At 36.2% G+C, this 23461-nt stretch overlaps 1 protein-coding gene across 19 annotated transcripts in view; it reads right to left on the reverse strand.

Annotated features, from left to right (window-relative positions):
- Window positions 1–23461, reverse strand: part of Ralyl (RALY RNA binding protein like) — a 755733-nt gene that overhangs the window by 92771 nt on the left and 639501 nt on the right. For all 19 annotated transcript variants that reach the window (XM_060385769.1, XM_060385776.1, XM_060385783.1 and 16 more), the window contains 2 exons: window positions 16093–16140; window positions 7356–7519 (listed from right to left, as the gene is read on the reverse strand). In XM_060385769.1, the coding sequence (XP_060241752.1) occupies window positions 7356–7519; window positions 16093–16140 (212 nt within the window). The remainder of the gene's footprint in view (window positions 1–7355; window positions 7520–16092; window positions 16141–23461) is intronic.

Here is a 23461-nt window from a genome sequence, read left to right on the forward strand (position 1 = left end):
TCTAAAACAAAAAGGGGGAACTGTAGAGAGCTGGGTAATGCCGTGCCTTAAAGATGGAGCTGGTTTCCGCCTTCCACCTTCCCGATGGTGAGTGCTCTCTGTCACAAACAACTCCACATTTGGCTAAGTCTGAGGATCTGGCTTGCTTCCATGTATGTGGACCTATCTGCATTGCCCACGTGGCATGCTGGGGTTGGCTACCCAGGGGCTATTTAATCTGTGGGCTGGCTTTCCCCAGGGTCAGATGACTGTTCAAGGTTCCTGAATAAACTGCATTGGAAAAAAATAAATAAATAAAATGGTTGTCATTCACCAGTATTCATTTTGGGATATTATTAAATAAAATGTTTTTACTTTATATGATTTTTGTCAACAGAATTCTGATATATTAAAAATTTGGAAATGAGGAAAGCCTATTAATAAAAGGGTAAAATATATATATAGTTCAGTAAATATTTACTCAGATCATGTCGATATGAACAACATAATTTATCACTTTATTCAGATTTTTAGTTTGTGATTTACGTTTGTAAAACTTGATTATTCCTAGAAACCAAGTCAAATTTAATTATACAAGAAAATGTATAGAGCTGGAAATAATGACACTGAGTGAGGTAAGCCAGATTAAAAGACAAACATTGCACATTTTTTTTATCATTTGTTGATTTAAGACATGAATGATCATATATATATATATATATATATATATATATATACATTTCCTTCTGAATACTCACAGAGTTAACTTTACTAGACACCAGAGACTGATGATAGATAGATAGATAGATAGATACATACATACATACATACATACATACGTACATAGACAGATAGCTCAATGTGAGGAATGGGTTGCTCCTTCTTTTGGTATTATTAGCTGGTGAGGCCCTGTATTGCCCAAACCTTACAGCATATTGCCAATGCTCTTGATTAGCCTGCAGAGCCTGATGGTGAGAGCCACACTCCTGAGTCACAGGACATGAAGGAATTGAGACGCCAATCACCTAGAAACCATTGGTGGGTCAACATGCTTCAGTGGATGACTACTTTCCCATAAATATTTGGGGAAAAAAAGGTGTTCTTAATGGGGAACAATACAAATATTGGGAATGCTGGAAGGAGGGTGGATCTTGGAAAAGTTGAGCAAAGGAGAAGAATATGGTCAAAATCTTTGTAGGAAAATTTAAAAGAACTTTTAAAAATAAATAAAATTAAGATGGTGAGCTATAGAGAAAGACACCCCACATTGAACTCTGTCACACGTGCATACATACACACACACACACACACAGAGAGAGAGAGAGAGAGAGAGAGAGAGAGAGAGAGAGAGAGAGAGAGGGGCGCCTTAATAACACTTAAACAGGAGCAGTGGCAAATATGACCCAATTAAGAATGAGGAAAGTAGTTGATAACTTACTTAACTGACTACATGCAGAAGGGTTAACAGTATCCATAGAAATACACCTTTAATTGCACTCTTGGGACAAACTCAGGTGTATGTTGTTTTAAGGAAATACAAAAATGAATTGGTGACATGCTATGGGTTAAAATATATTCTACTTAAAGACACTTTGCGCTCTTATCCCTCAGACCTTGCAGATAATGTTAGTTGGGAGCTGGCCTTCGCAGAAGGAAATTAAGGTGAGTTAATCAGGTTAAACTAGTGGATTTCTGAGCAGAGAAGAGAGTGTATATAAAGTACATTTTTTCTGTATCTCAGTCTTACACATCCCAGATGTACAGCCTCTAATTGCTGCTCCTCTAGTCTGTGTAGCTTTTGATTGTTATAACTTTAGGAAATTGAAGCAGGAAGGAAGGCAGGAAAAAAAAAAAGTGAAATGTAACCCAAAGATCCAGATGGCAAGCACAAAATAAAGCATCACACAAAGTAAAATTCAAGGTTAAAATAGTAAGTGCAATATTACATATTATAACATTTACAGTTCTCTAGTTCAGAGAAGTTGTTGAAAGACACAAACTCGGACATTTATGCCATGCATCAGACTCTTAGGATGTGGCTTCTGCTCTGTTACTGATAACACTGTAACTTTCAGGATTTTTCTCAATGTTTCTGCCTTTTCACACCTGCAGAATTGGAGTGGTGAGAATATTAACAGGATATTCATGAATAATGAATAACTTATATGCACAGTACTTGAGGTTATAGCTGTTATAAATACTAAAATGGAATTATGCATTATTTTCCTCAATGTGTATAGAAACATTCACTATAAAAAATGAGGCAAACGCATGCTGCACAGTCATGAAAGCAACTCTAAAGAGGGTATGCATGTCCAATCTGCCACCTATTTACTGCCAAACATGGCTCTATAGGAGAAGACAGCCTGCTTATATGGGAATCATTGCTCCAGACATAAGAGAAACTCTTAGTAAGAGCTTGAAAGGAAGTTGACAGTCCTCATTGTCTCAATACAGCTAGAAAGTAAAAAGGAGAAAAATAAATAAATTCAAAATTAATAAAAGGAAAACAGAATTAACGGAATAATTTTAATGTTGAGACATTTGCTTCAAAAGAACTTTTTAAAGCTCCTGCTTTTCTCAGGTTCCTGCTGGCAGCACATGACAACTCAGCAGTTGAGTTTCAAAACGGTGCCCTTGTCACAAAATGGCTAATTTATAAGCCAAGCATGTTCTTAAATTGATTCCTCTAAAATCATCATCATCTTCTCCCAAGGGGACATTGGAAACAAGTGTGGCTGTCTTTACAGACTTTGTACTGTGCTTTATTGAACCATAGGGTTTGCGGTGAGGGATGAGAAGCATTCTGCAGAGTTGCGGTGAGACTCAGTGCTCAACTGCATAGTCAGAGGCCAGTGATGTGGCTGCTGATACATCACTTTACCAGTGGACTCTGGACAAAAAGTATACAGTAATTTTGATACTTCTCTTTTTTTTTTAAAGTTAGAGTGAAAATGATGCAAACCCAGAATGCAACTTGATCTTCATGTTTCCACAAGAGCCAAATCAGTAACTTTCCTAACTCTTAATGGCAACCTAAAAAACATCTTAGAATGTTTTGTTTTTTTTTTTATTTACTGAATATGAATTCTCTCTTACTCTGACTCAAAACAACATTCACACTGCCCATTTGCAGAATATATTTGATAAGTAAATGCACAGAGAATAGCAAATCTATATTTGCCAATGAGGTTGCATTAGATGAGACAATGTTTCAGTGAACTTAGCAAACCAAACTTGAGTTTCTAGAAAACATTTGTTGGTTCTTTTTGAACTATCCATACGACATTTTCACATAAAAATAGAATAATTTGTTGGTAAGTTTCTCTATTTCTGATGATGTAGGAGTAAGCATCATCTGTGTCTTGGAGTGAGATTCAAAGGCCTGGCTTCTAGTTATGACTATGTTTACTGTCATGTAGCTGTTCCCTCTGAACAACACAGTTCCTTTTGGAAAATAGTCCATTATAACTCAGAAACCACTGGATTCATATGAAGATGACGTAGTAGAGACAAGTAATATCTCACCTTACCAGAACTTTTTCAAAGGAAGGAGATGCCAAGTAGTGCTTTGAAACTTCAGACAACAGTCAAAACATAGCATAATTTTAATAGAAGCAGAAGCCAAATGTTGATCATTTGAATATACTCAAGGATGCCGCTGACATCAATATTCAATCATCTGCTCACTCATCCAGGAAGAAGGGGAGATCAGTTACTATTGTACTTAATTGTGTTCAACCAAACCACCATGTTACAAAAATAGCAAGCTGCCATAATAAAAAAATAAGGCTCCACTATCCAGCACCAGTTAGCATCATTTTACTGTCAAGCCTAGAAATGCCGTAGACACATCCAAACACAAGGGAGCAAAAGAACCACAGGACATGTACCAATGGGACCACCCAGTGGTTACAGAGTTTTGTATTAGGGATATTTCACTTTTTAAAAATGAGTTTTAGCTGATATTCATGGAGAGAATGAATGTGTAGAAATGTGCCACCAGTGAAAGGAAATCCTACGTAAGAATGTTTCTTTACATAGACGTGTCATACCATCCTTTAGGCCTTCTGCTGGAAAAGTAGAATCAAGTCTCAAAAAATGCCTTTTCAATTGTATACTCTAGTATGAGAGGTAGAGGACAGAACTGTATCATAACTGTGTAAATGCAAAATAACTTGTACCTGCTTCATGATATGCAGTGGTGAACGTGCTTTATCGGAGCTCTTTTTAATGATGTTGCTCAGAATGTTGACTTTCCAGATGATGATTGAGAAGCTAATTTAAAAAAGTGGTGCCAGGTACCACAAGAGTAACAGAATTGTGATGTTTTCTGGGAATTTGGTTTTTTTTTTGTTGTTGTTGTTGTTTTGTTTTTTGTTTGTTTTTGTTTTTTACTTTTTTAATGGAGTGTGCTGAATGTCTACAATTTTGTTCAAATGACTGCAGAACCTGGAAAACCTGTTGCTGCTATTGATGCATAGCATACTTCTATTATTGGTTCATATATATATATATATATATATATATATATATATATATATATATAATTTGAACTTTTTGGAAACTAGCTGTGCTCTCAACTTTGGAAAAAAGTATCACAGTTTTCCATGTTGAGTTGGCATTGTACAGAAATTAGCAGCCATATTGGTCTAGAAATGTTAAACTTATATTTTTTATTTTTCCCATTTGTACAGGGGTAACACACTGTATTAAGTATGCAAGGTCTTATCACCATGGGTTTGATTACAAAACTAATAAAGTATTCTCTAAATAATGAAAAGCAAACACTCAGGAACCAAACATAATACCCAAGTCTCTCGAAGGTTTTGTAGTTTATAAGCTACATAGCTGCTCCCTCCCCACCCATTCTTAAACAAGCTGTAGCTCTATCTATCTATCTATCTATCTATCTATCTATCTATCTATCTATCTATCTATCTATCATCTTCCTGTCTAAATAATGATCTCTCTACATATAGAGAGAAAGGAGAGAGAGAGAGAGAGAGAGAGAGAGAGAGAGAGAGAGAGAGAAAGTGAGGAAGAGGGAGAGAGAGGGAGAGAGAGGGAGAGAGAGACTCTTCTAGCTGAGGTGCAAACCATGAAGGGAGCTGCAGATGTGATCCTTTCCTAAATCATCACCTATGCTGGTGTGGGCTTTTTAGTGACCTGGGTGCTTATGAGTCAATATTCCTGTGAATAAGCATGCATCCATGCTTTCGTAGCCCTGATAAAATCATTGATTCACTAAGAATGACTTGGACAGAATTGCTCCTTTGGTCTCTCATTAGAGCCAGATCTGGCTTGAATAAATATTTGAGGATTTCTTTCTTTCTTCTTTCTTTCTTTCTTTCTTTCTTTCTTTCTTTCTTTCTTTCTTTCTTTCTTTCTTTCTTTCTCTTTCTTCCTTCCTTCTTTCTTCCTTCCTTCCTTCCTTCCTTCCTTCCTTCCTTCCTCTCTCTCTCTCTCTCTCTCTCTCTCTCTCTCTCTCTCTCTCTCTCTCTTTTATTTCATAGGAAAAGACACACATTTTTTATTTGGGTTGTGATATGCCATAAGAATAATCTCTACTAAGCTGCCTTGGCGCATGCTCTGTGTTCTTGTCTTAGCCACAGTCCCCCTCTTGCTCTTCGGGCTTCTGTGGCTTCTTTCTTTTTCTACTGTGACAGTTCGAATGTCTAACTACCATTCTTTGGTCTGCTTGGTCTGTTAAGAGTACATACTCCTGCTCCTCAGTTCCCTCAGGTTTCTGTTCAAGTATCCCTGAGAACAGACATTTGAAGGCCACTCTAAGAACCACTGCTGTCCTAGCTTCTTCATAGACACACCTTTTCATATACTAACAGTAAAACAGCATATATCCTACATTTTAGGTATTAAAATATAATTTCAAGGAAGACAGAAATTTGTGATTACTTTCTTTCTCAACTGTATCCTAATAAAAATGTAGAGATTTCTCCATCAGTCCATACGACATACTTAGAAAGCTGATACCTCTACATTTTACTGACGTGTGTGAAATTATATACAGTGCTTTAATTATTTATCAAATATATATATATATATATATATATATATATATATATATATATATTCAGGTACATATCTCTAATGACCTAGGTAATTGGTAAGTTATACTTTAGAAGCTTTATTGTACCATTTGTTCAACTTTAATCTTGATTATACTGAGTCTAAAGTATTCAAAGTACATATTATTCACGTTTCTCTGAAAAGAAAGACTGTACTCTTTACAAGTGACTGTATTTCCTTATTAAAGCAACACATTCTATTTCCTGACTTTACTATCACAAACCAACCAGGCAGAGAGCACAGTGTAATTTACAGTGATTAAATTACATTACAATCAGCCCTTGGTTACCTTTTTGATTGTCTGTCTACTCTATGCTATGTGGTAGAAATTAAAAAAAAACAAACAGGTAATTATTCATGTTGTTATACTAATAATTACCAGGTAACTATTCACTATAGGTCTTTTAAAAATATTTTTATTTTAATTTTTGTTAATTGCACTTTATTCACTTTGAATCCTCCTGTAGCCCCCTTCTTCCTCCCCTCCATCTCCACTCATGTCCTTCCTTAAGTCCGCTGATAGGGGAGATCCTCCTCTCCTTCCTTCTGATCCTAGTCAGGTCTCATCAGGAGTGGCTGCATTGTCTTCCTCTGTGGCCTGGTAAGGCTGCTCCCCCCTCAGAGGGAGATGATCAAAGAGCAGGCCAATCAGTTCCTGTCAGAGATAGTCCCTGTTTCTATTACTATAGAACCCACTTGGACACTGAACTGCCATGGGCTATATTTGTGCAGGGGTTCTAGGTTATCTCCATGCATGGTCCTTGGCTGGAATATCAATCTCAGAAAAGACCTCTGTGCCCGGATTTTTTGGATAAGTTGCTCTCCTTGTGGTTCTCCTGTCCTCTCCAGGGAATATTACTCAGCAATAAAAAACAAGGAAATCATGAAATTTGCAGGTAAATGGTGGGAACTGGAGAAGATCATCCTGAGTGAGGTATCCCAGAAGCAGAAAGACACACAGGGTAAATATTCACTCATCAGTGGATATTAGACATATAATATAGGATAAACCTACTAAAATCTGTACACCTAAAGAAACTATTCAAGAAGGAAGAATCTGGCTAAAATGTTCAATCCCCATTCAGAAAGGCAAAGAGGATAGACATCAGAAGAAGGAGAAAACAGGGAACAAAACAGGAACCTACCACAGAGGGCCTCTTGAAAGGCTCTACCCTGCAGGGTATCAAAGCAGATGCTGAGACTCACGATAGATCTTTATGTAATGAATTTATGTAGTAGATTATTCCTACTTTATTTACAGGGAAATAAACAGGGGTGTTACTTACACTTAGAGCCTGATGAAGATGACCCACCAACAGTAGATCTGGATCCCCCCTTCATGGAAAAGACTCCTTTTCCCCTGCGTGTGGTAGTGACAGCCACTCTGGGACGCTTTAGTGGGATGACAGCTCGAGGAGGCGGAGGCACACGCCCATGGTAATCAAACAACCTTCACAAACACAAATGGTTGACCGTTGGTAAGATGCTTAACCATTCCATGAAACAATTGTATTATGCAGAGAGTTTTCAGGTAAAATTTCATGGCAAGTATATTTTTGCTCTTGTTTACTATTTAGACAAGGTATTTATCAGCCAACTTATTTTTCAGAAAGCAACAACATTCGCTTTCTGCATGTTAGAATTTGACTCTGAAATTTAGTAAGATAGTTTCCTATCTTGCAGAATTATGAAATTTGCCTAACTCAGGCTGAATTTTGTCCTCTGATATATTTCTTTGTCTGAACAAACAAATTTACTCTAATGTTGATCATATATCTTCCTCTTACACATTGGAAACTTATATTTCCTTGAGAGTAGAATGATTACACAAAATCATGAACAAAGCAGCAAATAGATTCCTCAGTGTAGATAGAAAAAGTGGAGTTAAAACCAGATTAAGAAGAAAGCATAGGAACCATACCAGGAAAGCACCAGCCTCTCAGGGTGTTTAAGGTGATCATGACCCCCCTCTGACTGGGGATGGGTGTAAAGAAAACTGAGCTAGCATGAGGGTACAAATGTGTTGACCAAGGCACTAGAGGGAACTGATAATTAGAACACTTTGTTATTCTGACTGTTTTTCAGGTATGCAAATTGAAATAAGCTCATTTGTAGAGTTAGCTAGTAAAATTTTTTCTAACAGAAAAGAAAATCAATAAATTTCCTACTCTGACTAAAAGAAAAACTGATATTCTTCACAGCAGTGTATTTCCATCAAACAGTGAAAGGAATATAGTTATATAGATGTTTGCTCTCATATGGAACTATGCCATATAGACATTCAAATAATTCATATTATTTGTTCTATATATTCATATGCACCAACATTTATATGATAGCATATTTGAGAAAATAAAAGCTTAGAACAAAATTCTAGGTTACACTTATACATTTTTTAAACTACTTGCTAACAAATAAGATACATAATTATGTTACCCAGAACAAAAAAGGCATTATTGACTTATATTTATGATTGTTATATATTTTATTTGAATACCATTATATGAATTTTAATTTGGTAACTTAGTTAAAGCAGTCAATAAATAATTTAATATGAAATTCAGAGAATAAAACAATATGAAACTCAGAGAAGAGAAAGTAGAACAGGAAAAACATAATTAAAATTTTTCTGCAAGAAGTTTTTCATAAAAGTAAATCTTGTATACACATGCATCTGAAAATGTGATAATTTCCCTTTGGAAAATAATATATGAAACATAACAAAAGTCTATTTTCAAGAGTTTGTTAAAAATATTTACGGCTATTACATGACAATATAAAAGGACAATATTCAAGTTTAAAAATGAAACTTTTAATACAAAGATCATCTCCTACATGTCTAGAAAGGAAAGGAAGTCAAATATAGCAGAGGTCAAGAGGAACTCTATCTATCCTGTGTGAAATGCCAAAGTCCAATAGACCAAGGACCTGCTGTAAAAAAGGAGTGGATGCCCTCTGCCCAAAGTTTGGCTGTGAGTCTCAGCCTCTGCTTTGATACCTCGATCAGTACAGTCTTTCAGAGGCCCTGTGTGGTAGGCTCCTGTCCTGTTCCTTGTCTTTTCCTGCTTCCAATACAGAGGAAGACAATGCAACCAGTCCTGATGAAACCTGATAGGCTAGGGTCATATAGAAGGGGAGGAGGTCTTCCCCTATCAGTGGACTAGGAAAGGGGCACAGGGGGAGAAGAGGGAGATAGATTGGGATTGAGAGGAGAGGAGGGTGGGGGTCACAGCTGGGATACGAATTGAATAAATTGTAATAAATGATAATAATAATTTAAAAAGTAGTGGATGTCAGCACACCAGGGTTTTCTTCAAAGTCCACAGCTAGATGAAGCTGGAAAGGTTGTGAATATAATCCATATCAACAGAGAATAGAATATCAGAAGGGTCAAGAAAATCTCATTTCAATCACAAAACAAGATGTGCATTAGTTATAAGATGAATTCACAGACGACCCTAAGTCACTGGACCAAAACACGATACCAAGTCTATCAAGAAGAAGAAAATATGACATTTGGCTCATCTTCAGGTCAGAAATTACCATTTGAGGTAAATGGTTTCCTTAGCTTTTCATGTGCATCGAAGGGGTTCATTAAGCAAACCTATTAATTGGGTGAAGAAAATCCCCAGAGCACAATGAGATACACAGAGATGTAAGAACTGTATGAAAAATGCGTTGGGCAAATGAGCTGCCATATTCATTGTTATTCCAATTAAAATGCCCTTTAACCTTTTAACAATGCTTTCTAGATCATTTGAAACATTTGAAACATATTCTCCATGTTGCGTTCCAAAATCTTTGTCTGGCATTAGACTTTCCTGTTCTCCTCTCTCAACAGCAGGTGGCTTTCTCCAAAGCATCAAGTGGGATTTTCACCAATTCCGTATTCCAAAATTAAATTTTTATTTTTTAAAAATTGCTGGGCTGGAGAGGTGGCTCAGAGTTTAAGAACACTGGCTGTTCTTCCAAAGGTTCTGAGTTCAGTTCCCAGCAACCACATGGTGGCTTATAACCATCTACAATGAGAGCTGCTGCTCTCTTCTGGTTCTCAAGCACACATGCAGGCAGAATACTGTAGAAATAATAAATAAATAAAATTTAAATTAAGAAAATATTTAAAAAATTAATTACAGTTTATTCACTTTGTATCCCAGCTATAGCCCCCTTCCTCATACCCTCCCAACCCCACCCTCACTCCCTCAGCTCCTCCCTTACCCCTCTCCAAGTCCACTGATAGGGGAGGTCCTCCTTCCCTTCCCTCTGATCGAAGCTTATCAGGTCTCATCAGGACAGGATGCATTGTCCTCCTCTGTGGCCTGGCAAGGCTGCTCCCCACTCAGGGATATTGGTCAAAGAGCCAGCCACTAAGTTCGTGTCAGAGACAGTTCCTGTTCCCCTTACTGTGAAACCCACTTGGATCCTGAGCTGCCATGGGCTAGATCCGAACAGGGGTTCTAGGTTATATCCATTAATGGTCTTTAGTTAACTTACATGTTTTAATGATATTGTGACATACAAAACAAGATCAAAGGAGGCATGGGCACTTCAAATGTGAACAAAATTCTAATTTTTATAATATATAATGGCAGCAGAAGCTGTCTTAAATAGAACTGGGCACTCCTGAGTTTATTAGAAATACAAAGAAGGAAGCTGGGCATGGCTCTAATGCTTAAAATTTAACATGCCAGGTGTGAAAGGTTCAGTTTTTCTGAGCTTGGGAGATGGGCATGGGTTTCTAAGTGCAGAAGGAAGTTGCAGGGAAGGTTGTAAGAAAAGAGAAAACTTTTCCCAACAGAATTCACTCTACGGTAAATTAAATTAGTTTATCTCTATAAATAGCATTGGGAGTAAGGACAGCTCATTTAAAATTATAGGCTGTCTACAGAAATTACACCCAAGTACAATGGAATGGAATCGGCATTTCAAACTTTGATTCAAGTCTTTAAATGGCTTTTATTATCACTATATTAGTTCACTTATTCTTACAATTATATTTCTACTCTTTTCCTTTAGATGTCCTTAGTTTTCCATAATAGTGCTTATTCAGAAAAAAAAAATCCTTCTAATACTTGATGAATAGATAATTGTGATGATTATGAAGCCAAGCGTATAATCTTCCCTTTCCCAAAGTTAATTTTAAAATGAATGCTTGAAAAATCTTCCCTTTATTTGCCAATGAAATAAATTTAGTAAGAGTTAGTGTAAGTATAGCCCTTAGAAGAATTTAAAATATTTTTTAATTTCAGAAACATTTAAAAGTTTCAATTAAACTTTTTGTGTTTGACTTTTGTATGCTTTAAATAAAACTAGAGATTCATGATATTATATCCTAGCAAAAGTTAAAGGCTGATAATTTTAGCAACTGTTTATTTGATGAATTCGCATAGCTTGTCTCTTAGAAGAATCATTTTTTATCCCTTCTCCTCAAAGCAGGTGTGCTATGGATAAAAATAATTTAATACCATATTAACATAAACATAGAAAGTGAGTATGATCTTCATTACTCTGAGAATACTTTATTGCTAAGCTTTAGCAATAATGATGATTTGGGAAACACATGAACATATCTCCATATCTCTCAACTCTATACAAGTGGCAAATCCTGTAATCATCTGAGTTTTCCCTTTAGCCACCTATACCTTTTTCACATGAACGAAACTACAGTACATATGTAAACATGGATAAAGGTATGTCTACCTGCTGTATTAGAAATATTTCTTAGCCTTCCTAAACGGTTTTCTTCATGTTTAATTGATACTAAGTATTTATTTTTCTAGTAGGAGCTCTACTAAATCAATGCAAAGTTGGTATACTTGTTTTGCTTTCTTTGCTTGTCTGTTTGTCTTGACACTTATTTTTTGCTAATAATTAGTAAGTTTTCAAAATTTAAAAAATGATTGGACATTAAGATTGGACATTTAATATATGTATATAGTATATGACCAAGTAATAAACATTCAGTAATAACTTCAAGAATTTTTGATAAATATCTATTTGATCCTAAATTTCCCTCTTGAAAACACATTTCTTTTCTCTACTTATGAATCAGACCTGTTGCTATTGTTATTGTTATTGTTAACAAAATTTTCATTATGGAGTAGAAACTGCTCAGAGACTGTCTTCTCCCCACAGGACTATCCTTGCTATATCCTGTTTCATCTCTAAACTCTACTTTCCGTGCTTCTGACAGACTACGGTCCAGTAAACAAATTAAAATGCTCACTTCATGTATAAGAAGGTCTACATACAAAATCCAGACAAAATATTCTTAAAAGCTACTATCATGATATAGACAATTTTTATTGCTTTTACTTTTTTAATTATTAAACTTTTATAAAGTTTTCAGTTTGGTTCCCCACTTGTTTTTATGCAAATGTTTCTTGACCATGCTTGCAAAAAGAAATGGCTGCGAATTTGAATGAGATTTGTGCAGAGTGTTTACCTTAATGCAATCAACATTACTACCTGCTGAATTTTAAAATGCAACTTCAGATAATTAAACAATATGTCCAACTGGCCACTTGAGGCAAAAAAAATAAAATAAAATAAATCATGAAAATTGTTTAAGTCTACTTCTGACTTGATAAGGTTAGAGTTTTAAACAATTTTGCTCATGAAAGACAACAAAGCAATTTTCTCAAAATTGACCTGTTGGTACATTTGCAAATAAATATTAAGTTCATGTCTTCTCACTGAAAACCTTGTCCTTGCCAACTCTACACACACTTTTAAACTAGGAACCCATTCTATCATTTGATAACTTAAATTTGCATATGAGACAGATATTATTCCTTGCTAACAGACTTTCTTTCCGGATTTATAACTATGTGTGCTATTCTATAATTACTCATCAGAAACAATTTAACTATGACTTTTTTTTTTCACTTATGAAGCTGTTGCTCCTGAAGGGAGACTTTTCTTTAGCCACAGGTAGGGTTGTGATTCCCCCAAACCATGTTCCTGCTCAGTGAGTATCTGGCTTCTTCTTTGACTCAGAATGCTAGAATGAGGATTCAAGATGGATCAGGAAAATGAACATTTTATTAGGTTTCCCATATTATTATTACCCCAGCCTTGTTTCTTTGACCTGGAAATCACTATATATTCCAATAGCAGAAGGAGAATCTAGCTGGAAGGACTTGGAACGTTTGCTTCTTCACATGCCCTCCAATACCAGTAGCCTGTGTCTGCTCCTCAGCGACAGGAGTCTCTCAGTTCAACAGAGGTACAGCAGCACTGTCTGAGCAGAAACTCCTGTTCATAATTTTAGCTCAGCAAGGCCCTTTTTCTACAGCTAATTTTAATGTTGGCAAGTGCCCTGCTTATTGCAATTGCTAATTCCATTATGCTGTAATGTTTTTGTTTTGTCCTTTCAGATTCTCAAAGTTTTTTATCCAATTATCTCTACTAAACATACCTAGTGTCATTTCTTGTTTTTTGTTTGTTTGTTTGTTTTTCTAAACAAAGTAGCATGGTCTTAAGAAATAACAGAATGTTCACTATCTCTCTGCAGGAATGTTGAGCTACAACTGAAATGCCACTCAAAGGCATGACAATGGTCTATTATAGAAAAACTATTGAGCAACTATCTTATTACCCAGATATGTAGACACTGCTATATAAATAGCAGTGTAATACACATTTACCATCATTGTTAACATTGTTAATGCACACCAATATTTGATTCAGTACTAAAAACATTCTGGGAATATTGCTAGCTATTACAAAAGTTTATGAGTTAAAATAAATAATCACATAACAAATAGAAGGTTTTGAAGTACTAAGAAACATAACCCAGTTTGCAGTACTATACAAAATATTTGGGGAAAGCCCACATAAACTCCAGCTGAGGGTATCTTAGGCAGAATGATTGTGTTTAACTGCTGCTATGCCTCTGGGTCCATTTATCTTGTCTAGCCTTTCTTGGTTGATTTCCCTTTGTGGGATTCTTTGTTTACAGGGAGGTAAGCCACCAGTGGCAGATGCTTATGTCTTTCTTAGCCAAGTGTTTAAAAAGAGAAAAACTCATGAGAGCACATACTGTTCAGAGAGTCTGTTAGCAACAGAAACAATAATGGTCTATTGCACACTTAGAAGCCAACAGATTGTATATAAGACAAATAAGTAACATCAAAAATTGGCTGTAGTTAGTGTTTTTGTGTAGTAGAGAGTCCTCAAAAAGCTTTAGGTTCCATAATACTTTGACTGTGTAGGGTCCTGGGTCTTTGCAAAGTTAGGTCTATTTTCCACCTTCTGGTTTAGATAGCTATTTTTAATAAACAGTAAAATGGATATATCTTCTCTTTGAATTAACAACCTAATTAATTACCTTTTTTTTTTTTTTTCAATGCAGTTTATTCAGGAACCTTGAACAATCATCTGACCCTGGGGAAAGCCAGCCCACAGCTTAAATAGCCTCTGGGTAGCCAACCCAGGCATGCCACGTGGGCAATGCAGATAGGTCCACATACATGGAAGCAAGCCACATCCTCAGCCTTAGCCAAATGTGGAATTGTTTGTGACAGAGAGCACTCACCATCGGGAAGGTGGAAGGCAGAAACCAGCTCCATCTTTAAGGCATAGCATTCCGCAGCTCTCTACAGTTCCCCCTTTTTGTTTTAGACGCATCAGGCAAGAGTAGAGGTCTGATCTCTGATATTAGAAATAAATTGGGACTTTGTACAGATGTTCATTTAGGTGTCATCCACCCAAAGAGCATCAGACCCGTCCGATACCTTTTTCTCAGAGGCAGGACCTGAGTGTGTGTGTGTGTGTGTGTGTGTGTGTGTGTGTACATGAGAAGGAAGAGGAGGCATGTGCCACAATACATATGTTGAGATCAGAAGACAATGTTGTAGAATCAGTTCTCTCCTACTTTGTGTGTGTGTGTGTGTGTGTGTGTGTGTGTGTGTGTGTGTGTGTGTTGGGGGAAGGGGGTCCTGGTGTTTGAACAAAAGCTTCCAGGCTTACTTGGAAGATATTTTTATTGAGCAATCTCAGGAAGCCCTGTATCTTGTCTTTTCTTTAAAAATGACACAATCGCATATTTTATTTTTTTGCCAAGTAACAAGATTTAATGTCAAAAGCTAGGTTTCTTACCATATAGAACAAAATTCATTTAAATAGGAATTCATTAAATATACAAGGAAACACTACGAAAAGAGTCTAATGTAATTTTGATAGACCATTAGACAAAACACATTAATTGAAAACTTATTCAGAGTAATTAAAACAATGGTTAGCATCCTCAATAAATTCCAGCAGGAAATAGTTTTGAAACTACCAAAAATTAAAGTTTTCAAAAAAAATGTAAAAATTATTTCAGTGCTGTTTATTCTTAGGAGGGTATGAGATTATTTTAATACTGCCAGCTGTTGGCATTGCTTTCAGAGCACATTATTGTAGGATACAAAACTTTAAAAATAAAAACTAATATGTTGTTTAAATTATAAAACAATTTGAGGTAATCATTCTTTAAGACAAGCTTTTGTTTACAGGAGGAACTAGAGATAAGAGGTTTTATCCAGCACTGTGACATGTGTCCCTGTGTCTGGTTCCCTATACAGGTTTTTGGTACATTAACCACTCATATAACTTGGAGTTTTTCCCACTCTCCTGTGCATAGTCATATAGTCTATTGCATTGTTTTTTATTTTTAATTCTTCCTTCCTTTCTTCCTTTCTTTTGGAGTCCAAATAACTCTCAGTCTTGAGAATTCTAAGTTAACAATTGGTCTGGAAAATTATTAAATGTTTAAAATGTTATTCATATATTACCATGAAAATTTTTTTTGGCTTTGTCAACTCTAATGCACAAGTCTTATTCCAAGATCCACTGCATGTCAGTAAGTATAATAAAACTAAGAAGACCTATCTATATTACCATCACAGAAAGTTCATATTTTAAATTTATAGTCATAAAATTTTATTTAAAGCATTTTAATTAGCAGCTTCAGAAAATGAAGTGCATGACATAAAATGTGATACAGATTATGGAAAATAAGGTTGAAAGTTCACATACCGACTGTAGAAGTCATCTCTGTAGTAATCATAGTCGAAGACATAACCACTAAGGATGTAAAAAAAAAAGTAATAGTCAATGTGTGTTTAAGCCATGCTCATTTTAAATTCTTTTTATTTTACAGCAAGAAATTAATGTTACTTTATAGCAACACATTTTAATGTCATTAGTTTATAAATGGCATTGTAAGATAAGATAATGTTCAAATTAATATACTATATCAGGCTGCAGTTACAGATGGTCAACTTATGGTATAAAAATGGGACCAACACATGCATTTCAGTAATAAAGCCAATATGCCCAGCTTCCTAAAGAATATAAAATGAGAACCGTCACAAGTTAGGAGCCTGCCACAGAGGGCCTCTGAAAGCCTCTGCCCTGCAGACTATTAAAGCAGATGCTGAGACTTATGGCCAACTGTTGGGCAGAGTGCAGGGAATCTTATGAAAGAAGTGGGAAATAGTAAGATCTGGAGAGGATAGGAACTCCACAAGGAGAGAACCAAAAAATCTGAGCACAGGGTCTTTCCTGAGACTCATACTCCAACCAAGTACCATGCATGGAGATAACCTAGAATCGTTGCACAGATGTAGCCCATGGCAGTTCAGTGTCCAAGTGTGTTCCTTTGTAAGGGGAACAGGGACAGTCTCTGACATGAACTGATTGGCCTGCAATTTGATCACCTTCCCCTGAGAGGGGAGTAGCCTTACTAGGCCACAGAGAAAGACAATGCAGCCAATCCTGATGAGATCTGATAGACTAGGATCAGAAGGAAGGAGAGGAAAACCTCCTCTATCAGTGGATTTGGGAAGGGGCATGCGTGGAGAAGGGGGAGGGAAGGTGGGATTGGGAGGGGAGGAGGGAGGGGTTTATGGGAGGATAGAAAGTGAATAAAGTGTAATTAATAAAAATTAAAATAAAAAATATTTTAAAAATGAGAACTGTCTACAGCTATTTAGATAATGGTCTTTTGTGAGGCACTTTATATGCATTTTAGTTTTAGTTATCAAAATTACTCTGATGTATAATGTAACTACAGTATGGAAGACCGGATTAGTTGAGGGAATTCTTTTTGTTTGTTTGTATGGTTGGGTTTTTTTGAGACATTGTTTCTATGTGTGATAGCCCTGGCTGTTCTGGACTTACTTTGTAGACCAGGTTGACCTCAAACATGAAAATCCACCTGCCTCTGCTTCCATAGTGCTGGGATTAAAGGAATATAATCACTATACACAGCTTGAATTCTTATCACTACCAAGGGGAAGGGAGGAGATATGAGACCAAAACTGAATCTACATGTGGAGCCATTTTTACACCTTTCAGGATTCCCAACCATTACAAATATAAATTTTTGTAATTTGTGAAATACAATGTAGTTTTCATTGTGTATTTGTTAATTTAAATTTTCACTGCAGTAAAACACAAACAGAGCATGAAAATTATCACCCTAATAATTTCAGCTATAATTTGAATGTACCATTAATCATATGATTTTAAACATTTTCAGTACATAATTCAGTAGCATTAAATGTATTCATTAAGTTGTATAAAAATCATCACTATGTATTCCATAAACTTCTTTTTTTACTTTTTTATTGATTTATTATTTATTAAAATTATTCATTTTGTGTCCTGGCTGTAACCCCCTCCCTCATCTCTTCCCAGTCCAATCCTCTCTTTCTCATCTTCCCCAATGCTTCTCCCCTTGTCAATTGATAGGGAAGGTCCACCTCCCCTACTGTCTGACCCTAGTCTATCAGGTCTCCTCTGGACTGGTTGCACCCTCTTTTTTCTGTGGCCTAGCAAGGTTATCCCTCTCCCTCCGGGGGGGGGGGGGAAGCGATCAAAGAGCCTCCACTGAGTCCATGTTAGAGACAGATCCTGCTTCCCAAACTAGGGAACCTACTTGGAGACTGAGCTGCCTATGGTCTGCATCTGAGCATGGGGTCTAGGTCCTCTCCATGCATCGTCCTTGGTAGGCACATTGGTCTCTGCAGACCTCCCTGAACCCAGAGTTTTATGTTAAGGTCTTTGATCCACTTGGACTTTAGTTTTGTGCAGGGTGATAAATAGGGTTTCTATTTGCATTTTTCTACATGTGGACTTTCAGTTAGACCAACACCATTTGTTGAAGATGCTATTTTTTTTTTCATTGTATAGTTCTGGCTTCTTTGTTAAAAACCAAGTATCCGTATATTTGTGGATGTATTTCTGGGTTTTTGTTTCGAATCCATTGACCCACCAGTCTGGTTCTATAGCAGTACCATGCAGTTTTTATTACTGTTTCTCTATATTACAGCTTGATGTCAGGGATGGAAATACCTCCAGAAGATCTTTTATTGTAGAGGATTGTTTTAGGTATTCTGGGTTTTTTGTTTTTCTGTATTGAACTGAGAATTTTCTTTCAAGCTCTATAAAGAATTGTGTACTACTCAGCAATTAAAAACAAGGAAATCATGAAATTTACAGGTAAATGGATGGAACTAGAAAAGGTCATCTTGAGGTAACCCAGGACAAAAAGAAACACAAGGTATATATTCACTTACATACAAGTAGATATTAACCATACAATACAGGATAAACATACTAAAATCTATAGTCCTAAAGAAGCTAAATAACAAGGAGGACCCTAGGGAAGTTGCTTAATCACCATCCAGAAGGGCAAACAGTTTAGACACCAGAAGAAGGAGAAGACAGGGAACAGGAGAGAAGCCTATCACAGAAGGCCTCTGAAATCTGCCCAACAGGGTATTGAAGGAAATGCTGAGACTCATAGCCAAACTTTGGATAGAGTGCAGGGAATCCTATGGAAGAAGGACATAGAAAGACCTGGAGGGGACAGGAGCTCCACAAGGGGACCCAACAGAGCAAAAAACTGCTTGCTCAATTATTATAGGTGTTAGTGTCCGATGATTTTTTAGACTATGGTAAAAGAAAGTACAGTATATGCAATTGAATTGAAATTTAAATAACCACCATTTTATTGAGATTTCCACAATAAAATAAAATAGAAAGACCAAGCCAAGCATATTTTAAGTACTTTACATACAATGTGTTTATAAACCAATGACCTGGACAGGGAACCATTCTAATTTTAATTTATAGTCTTTGTAACTTTATGTACATAAACTCATTTAGTCTTCACTATACATAAATGATACAGTTATCTCTCCTCAAATTTTGATAAATAGCATGTCATCAGGAATGGAATGAGGCACTTGGGCTCAGAAGTAGTAATTTCTTTCTCAGACTGATTACAGTCTCGTTGTATCTAGATAACCTCAACATCCTGTCAGCTTCACTAAACTTCAGTCAGGTTTCCTGGTCTCCAGACCCATGACCTCTGTCTTTTGAGGAGGTTTTACTTTAGAAAACTTACATTGGTCAGTCTGGTTTTACTCCTTTGAGATGTAAATGCAAAAATATTCCAGCTTTAAAAGTAAGGAACAGTTTTTTGTTTGTTTGTTTGTTTGTTTGTTTGTTTTTAGGAACATGGGAGCCTTACCATTGAAATAAAATTATCAGTGAAAACATCTCCTGAATGGAACATTTCTCTGTCCTTATTTCCATACACACTAGCCTCTGCCAATCACTTTTATACTCTATATTGTTATGAGATTAACCTTTCTGTCTTGCAGATGTGAAAGGAGAAATAAACTGATATTCTACAGCAATTACACATTCTATCATGTTAATGTTTTCTACTTATAATCCCTTTTCAATCTAAAATATTTTTATGATAAATATTATAAATCAATTATTTGGTATGCATTTAATTTTTATTAAAATTAATTTGCCTGTCAATAAGATGCATGCTCACATTATCTTTGCCATATGAAATTAAATCTTGGCTGAATATTTCCTTTTGCAGGATGTTCAGTATTTTCAGCATTTTCTGAGGTGATCAATATTCAGCTTATACTTATCAATGTTAGAATGTAGATTCACATCAAAGTTACAGAAGCATGTTTAGGGTCATTTTAGATAGTTAAAAAAATTCTGTACTAAAACCAAAATGAATTTAATTAAATGACATTTTATTTCATGGAACTCATGTCATAAACTCAAGGGGCAATCTTTTGATCAAACATTTTTTTTTTATTTTGAAAATATTTTTTAAAATTATTTATTTTTGTTAATTACAATTTATTCACTTTGTGTCCCAGCTGTAGCCCCCTCCCTCATACCCTTCCAATCCTACCCTCCCTCCCTCTTCTCTTCCCATACCCCTCCTCAAGTCCTTTGATAAGGTTGGTCCTCCTCCCCTTCCAACTGAATGTAGCCTATCAAGTTTCATCAGGACCGGCTGCATTGTCTTCCTTTTTGGCCTGATAAGGCTGCTTCCCACTCAGCGGGAGGTGATCAAAGAGACAGCCACTGAGTTCATGTCAGAGACAGCCCCTGTTCCCCTTACTAGGATACCCACTTGGAAACTGAGCTTCGATGGGCTACACCTATGCAGGAGTTCTAGGTTATATTGATGCATGGTCCTTAGTTGGAGTACCAGTCTCAGAAAAGACCTGTGGGTCCAGATGTTTTGGTTCTGTTACTCTCCTTGTGGAGCTCCTGTCCCTTCCAGGCCTTTCATCACCCCCTTCTTTCATAAGATTCCCTGCACCTGCCCAAATTTTGTCTATTAATCTCAGCATCTGCTTTAATACTCTGCTGAGTAGAATCTTTCAGAGGCCCTCTGTGGTAGGCTCCTTTTCTATTCCCTATTTTCTCCCTCTTCCGATGTCCATTCCATTTGTCTTTCTGCATGAGGATTTTCTATCAAACAGTCTAAAGATAATATAATATAAAGATACAATACTTTGATGAATGCTGAGTAATGATGCTACAAAACTTTTGTTACTAAAAGATACTGAACATTTTGTTTTATAAAATTAAGCCATTATATTTCAATAAGTGTAATTGATAACATACGAAAAAAGTTTCAGATCTTCCAAGGTTTTAAGGCAGAATTTGCTGGTCAGGTGCAATGTCCTAGCACATACTGCTTAGAGTGTGCCTGCCATGCTTACAGTCAAGGCTGCACTGAAGTCACATTCTACTGCACAGGCAAATGCTGCCAAAATATCTCAAATTCATTGTGCATTTTATTTCAAATTACTAGTTGTTCAGAAACCTTCCACTGTTGCCAATTTTGTTCATGACTTCTACATTCAGTTTTGTGACTCCATATGAAGGCATAAGCATCAATTTGAGAAACTGTAGCAGGTTATGGCAATTTAGTTACAGATGAATCATGCCCATTTTAAATGAGGCAATGATTTGATCATTTTCACTACAAAGGCATATAAATGTTTGAGATGATGGACACATGAACAACCTGCTTTGACTGTAATTCATCCCATGTGTGTATTGAAATATCAAACTGTTATCTATAAGCATGTACAATCATTGTCACTTAAATAAGAGAAAGAAATTTCCACTTACTGCATATACATTTAACTTAAATAAAACCTAATTATTAAGTACAGATACCCCTGACTGCGTTGAGAGCTCCATTTTTTTTTTTTTTTTTTGCACCAGCTCACATCAGTTCCTAAGAACTCTAGGCCTTTGATTTGAGTGAGTTTGAGTTGATTTCTTTTTAATTTGTTTATATTGTTATTGATTACAGTTTATTCAATTTGCAGACCAGCTTTAGTCCCCTCCGTCATCCCCTCCCAATCCCACTCTCTGTCCCTCATCACCTCCCATGTCCCTCCCCAAGTCCACTGATAAGGGAGGTCCTCCTCTCCTTCCATCTGACCCTAGCCTATCAGGTCTCATCAGTACTGGCTGCATTGTCTTCCTCTGCAGCCTTGTAAGGCTACCTCCACCTCAGGAGAATGTGATCGAAGCTCAGGCCACTGAGTTCATGTCAGAGACAGTCCCTGTTCCCTTACTAGGGAAACCCACTTGGACACTGAGCTTCCATGGGCTACATCTGTACATGAGTTCTAGGTTATCTCAATGCATGGTCCTTGGTTGGAGTAGCAGTCTCAGAAAAGACCTCTGTGGCCAGATTTTTTGGTTCTATTGCTCTCCTTGTGGAAGTCCTGTTCCCTTCAGGTATTTCTATCTCCCACTCCTTTCATAAGATTCCGTGCATTCTGCCCAAAGTTTAGCTATGAGTCTCAGTGTCTGCTTTGATACCCTGCTGGGTGGAGTATTTCAGAGGCCCTCTGTGGTACAATCTTGTCCTGTTCCCTGTTTTCCCTTCTTCTGAAGTCTGTTCCATTGGCCTTTCTGGATGAGGATTGATCATCTTACCCAGGGTCCTTTTTCTTGCTTAGATTCTTTAGGTGTACAGATTTTAGTATATTTATCTTATATTATATGGCTAATAACCATGAGTATATACCATGTGTGTCTTTCTGCTTCTGGGATACCTCACACAGGATGATCTTTTCTAGTTCCACAATTTGCCTGAAAATTTCATGTTTTCCTTGTTTTTAATTACTGAGTAGTATTCCATTGTGTGAATGTACCACAATTTCTGTATCCATTCCTAAGTTGAGGGGCATCTGGGTTGTTTTCAGATTCTGGCTATTACCAATAAAACTGTTTCAAACATAGCTGATTTTTGTCACTATCTGCACTATACTACAAAATCTTCTTTGCTTATTTCTCAAAAAATGATCCCTGCTTGCCAGTTATTAGGTCTTGCATTTAACCACCTTCTCTTACATGCCTAAATCCCTCACCTAAATGGGATTATAAAACAATTCACTATATTAAGCCTGTTTTGTAAATGCACTACAATCATCCCACAAACAAAATCATCAGTCTTCATCGAGTTTCTATGATTTCTGTGTACGGTGATACATTTCTCAAGAAAACTGATCATAGAAATAAGCTTAAAATATACTCCTGGGTTACAAAGTGAATAAATTATAATAACTAATAAAAAATAATAACAAAGAACAGAAAAAATATCACTACATTATAACATAGGCTTTTCTTTTCTTGAGATACTAAGAAGGACCATTTTTAAAGCTTTTGATTAAGATAACATAAAAATTTAATTATAGATATAAAATTCAATTTCATAGTTACATATGTCCACTTTCACTTAATAATATCCCTGTGTAGTAAGCACATTCTTAGCTTCATTTTCCTGGTGATGTGTAGAATAAGAGTGTAATAATATTAATAAAAATAATTCCTATAGAATGATATTAAGCTGTTACTAATTCTGACAGGCTCCTTTGAACACTGTACACCAGACATGATACTAGAAATAAGAGATGAATTAATTTCCATTAGCTACTGACTAATGGAAAAACCCTTTAATGAAAATTCAGAAGGTTTTCAAAAGTTTGTGAAGTTGTTTCCAAATAATTTAAGAGAAAAAATTTCTCGGCAGAATGTTTTTATA

Source organism: Meriones unguiculatus, chromosome 6 (genome assembly GCF_030254825.1).
Source record: "Meriones unguiculatus strain TT.TT164.6M chromosome 6, Bangor_MerUng_6.1, whole genome shotgun sequence".
NCBI lineage: Eukaryota > Metazoa > Chordata > Mammalia > Rodentia > Muridae > Meriones > Meriones unguiculatus.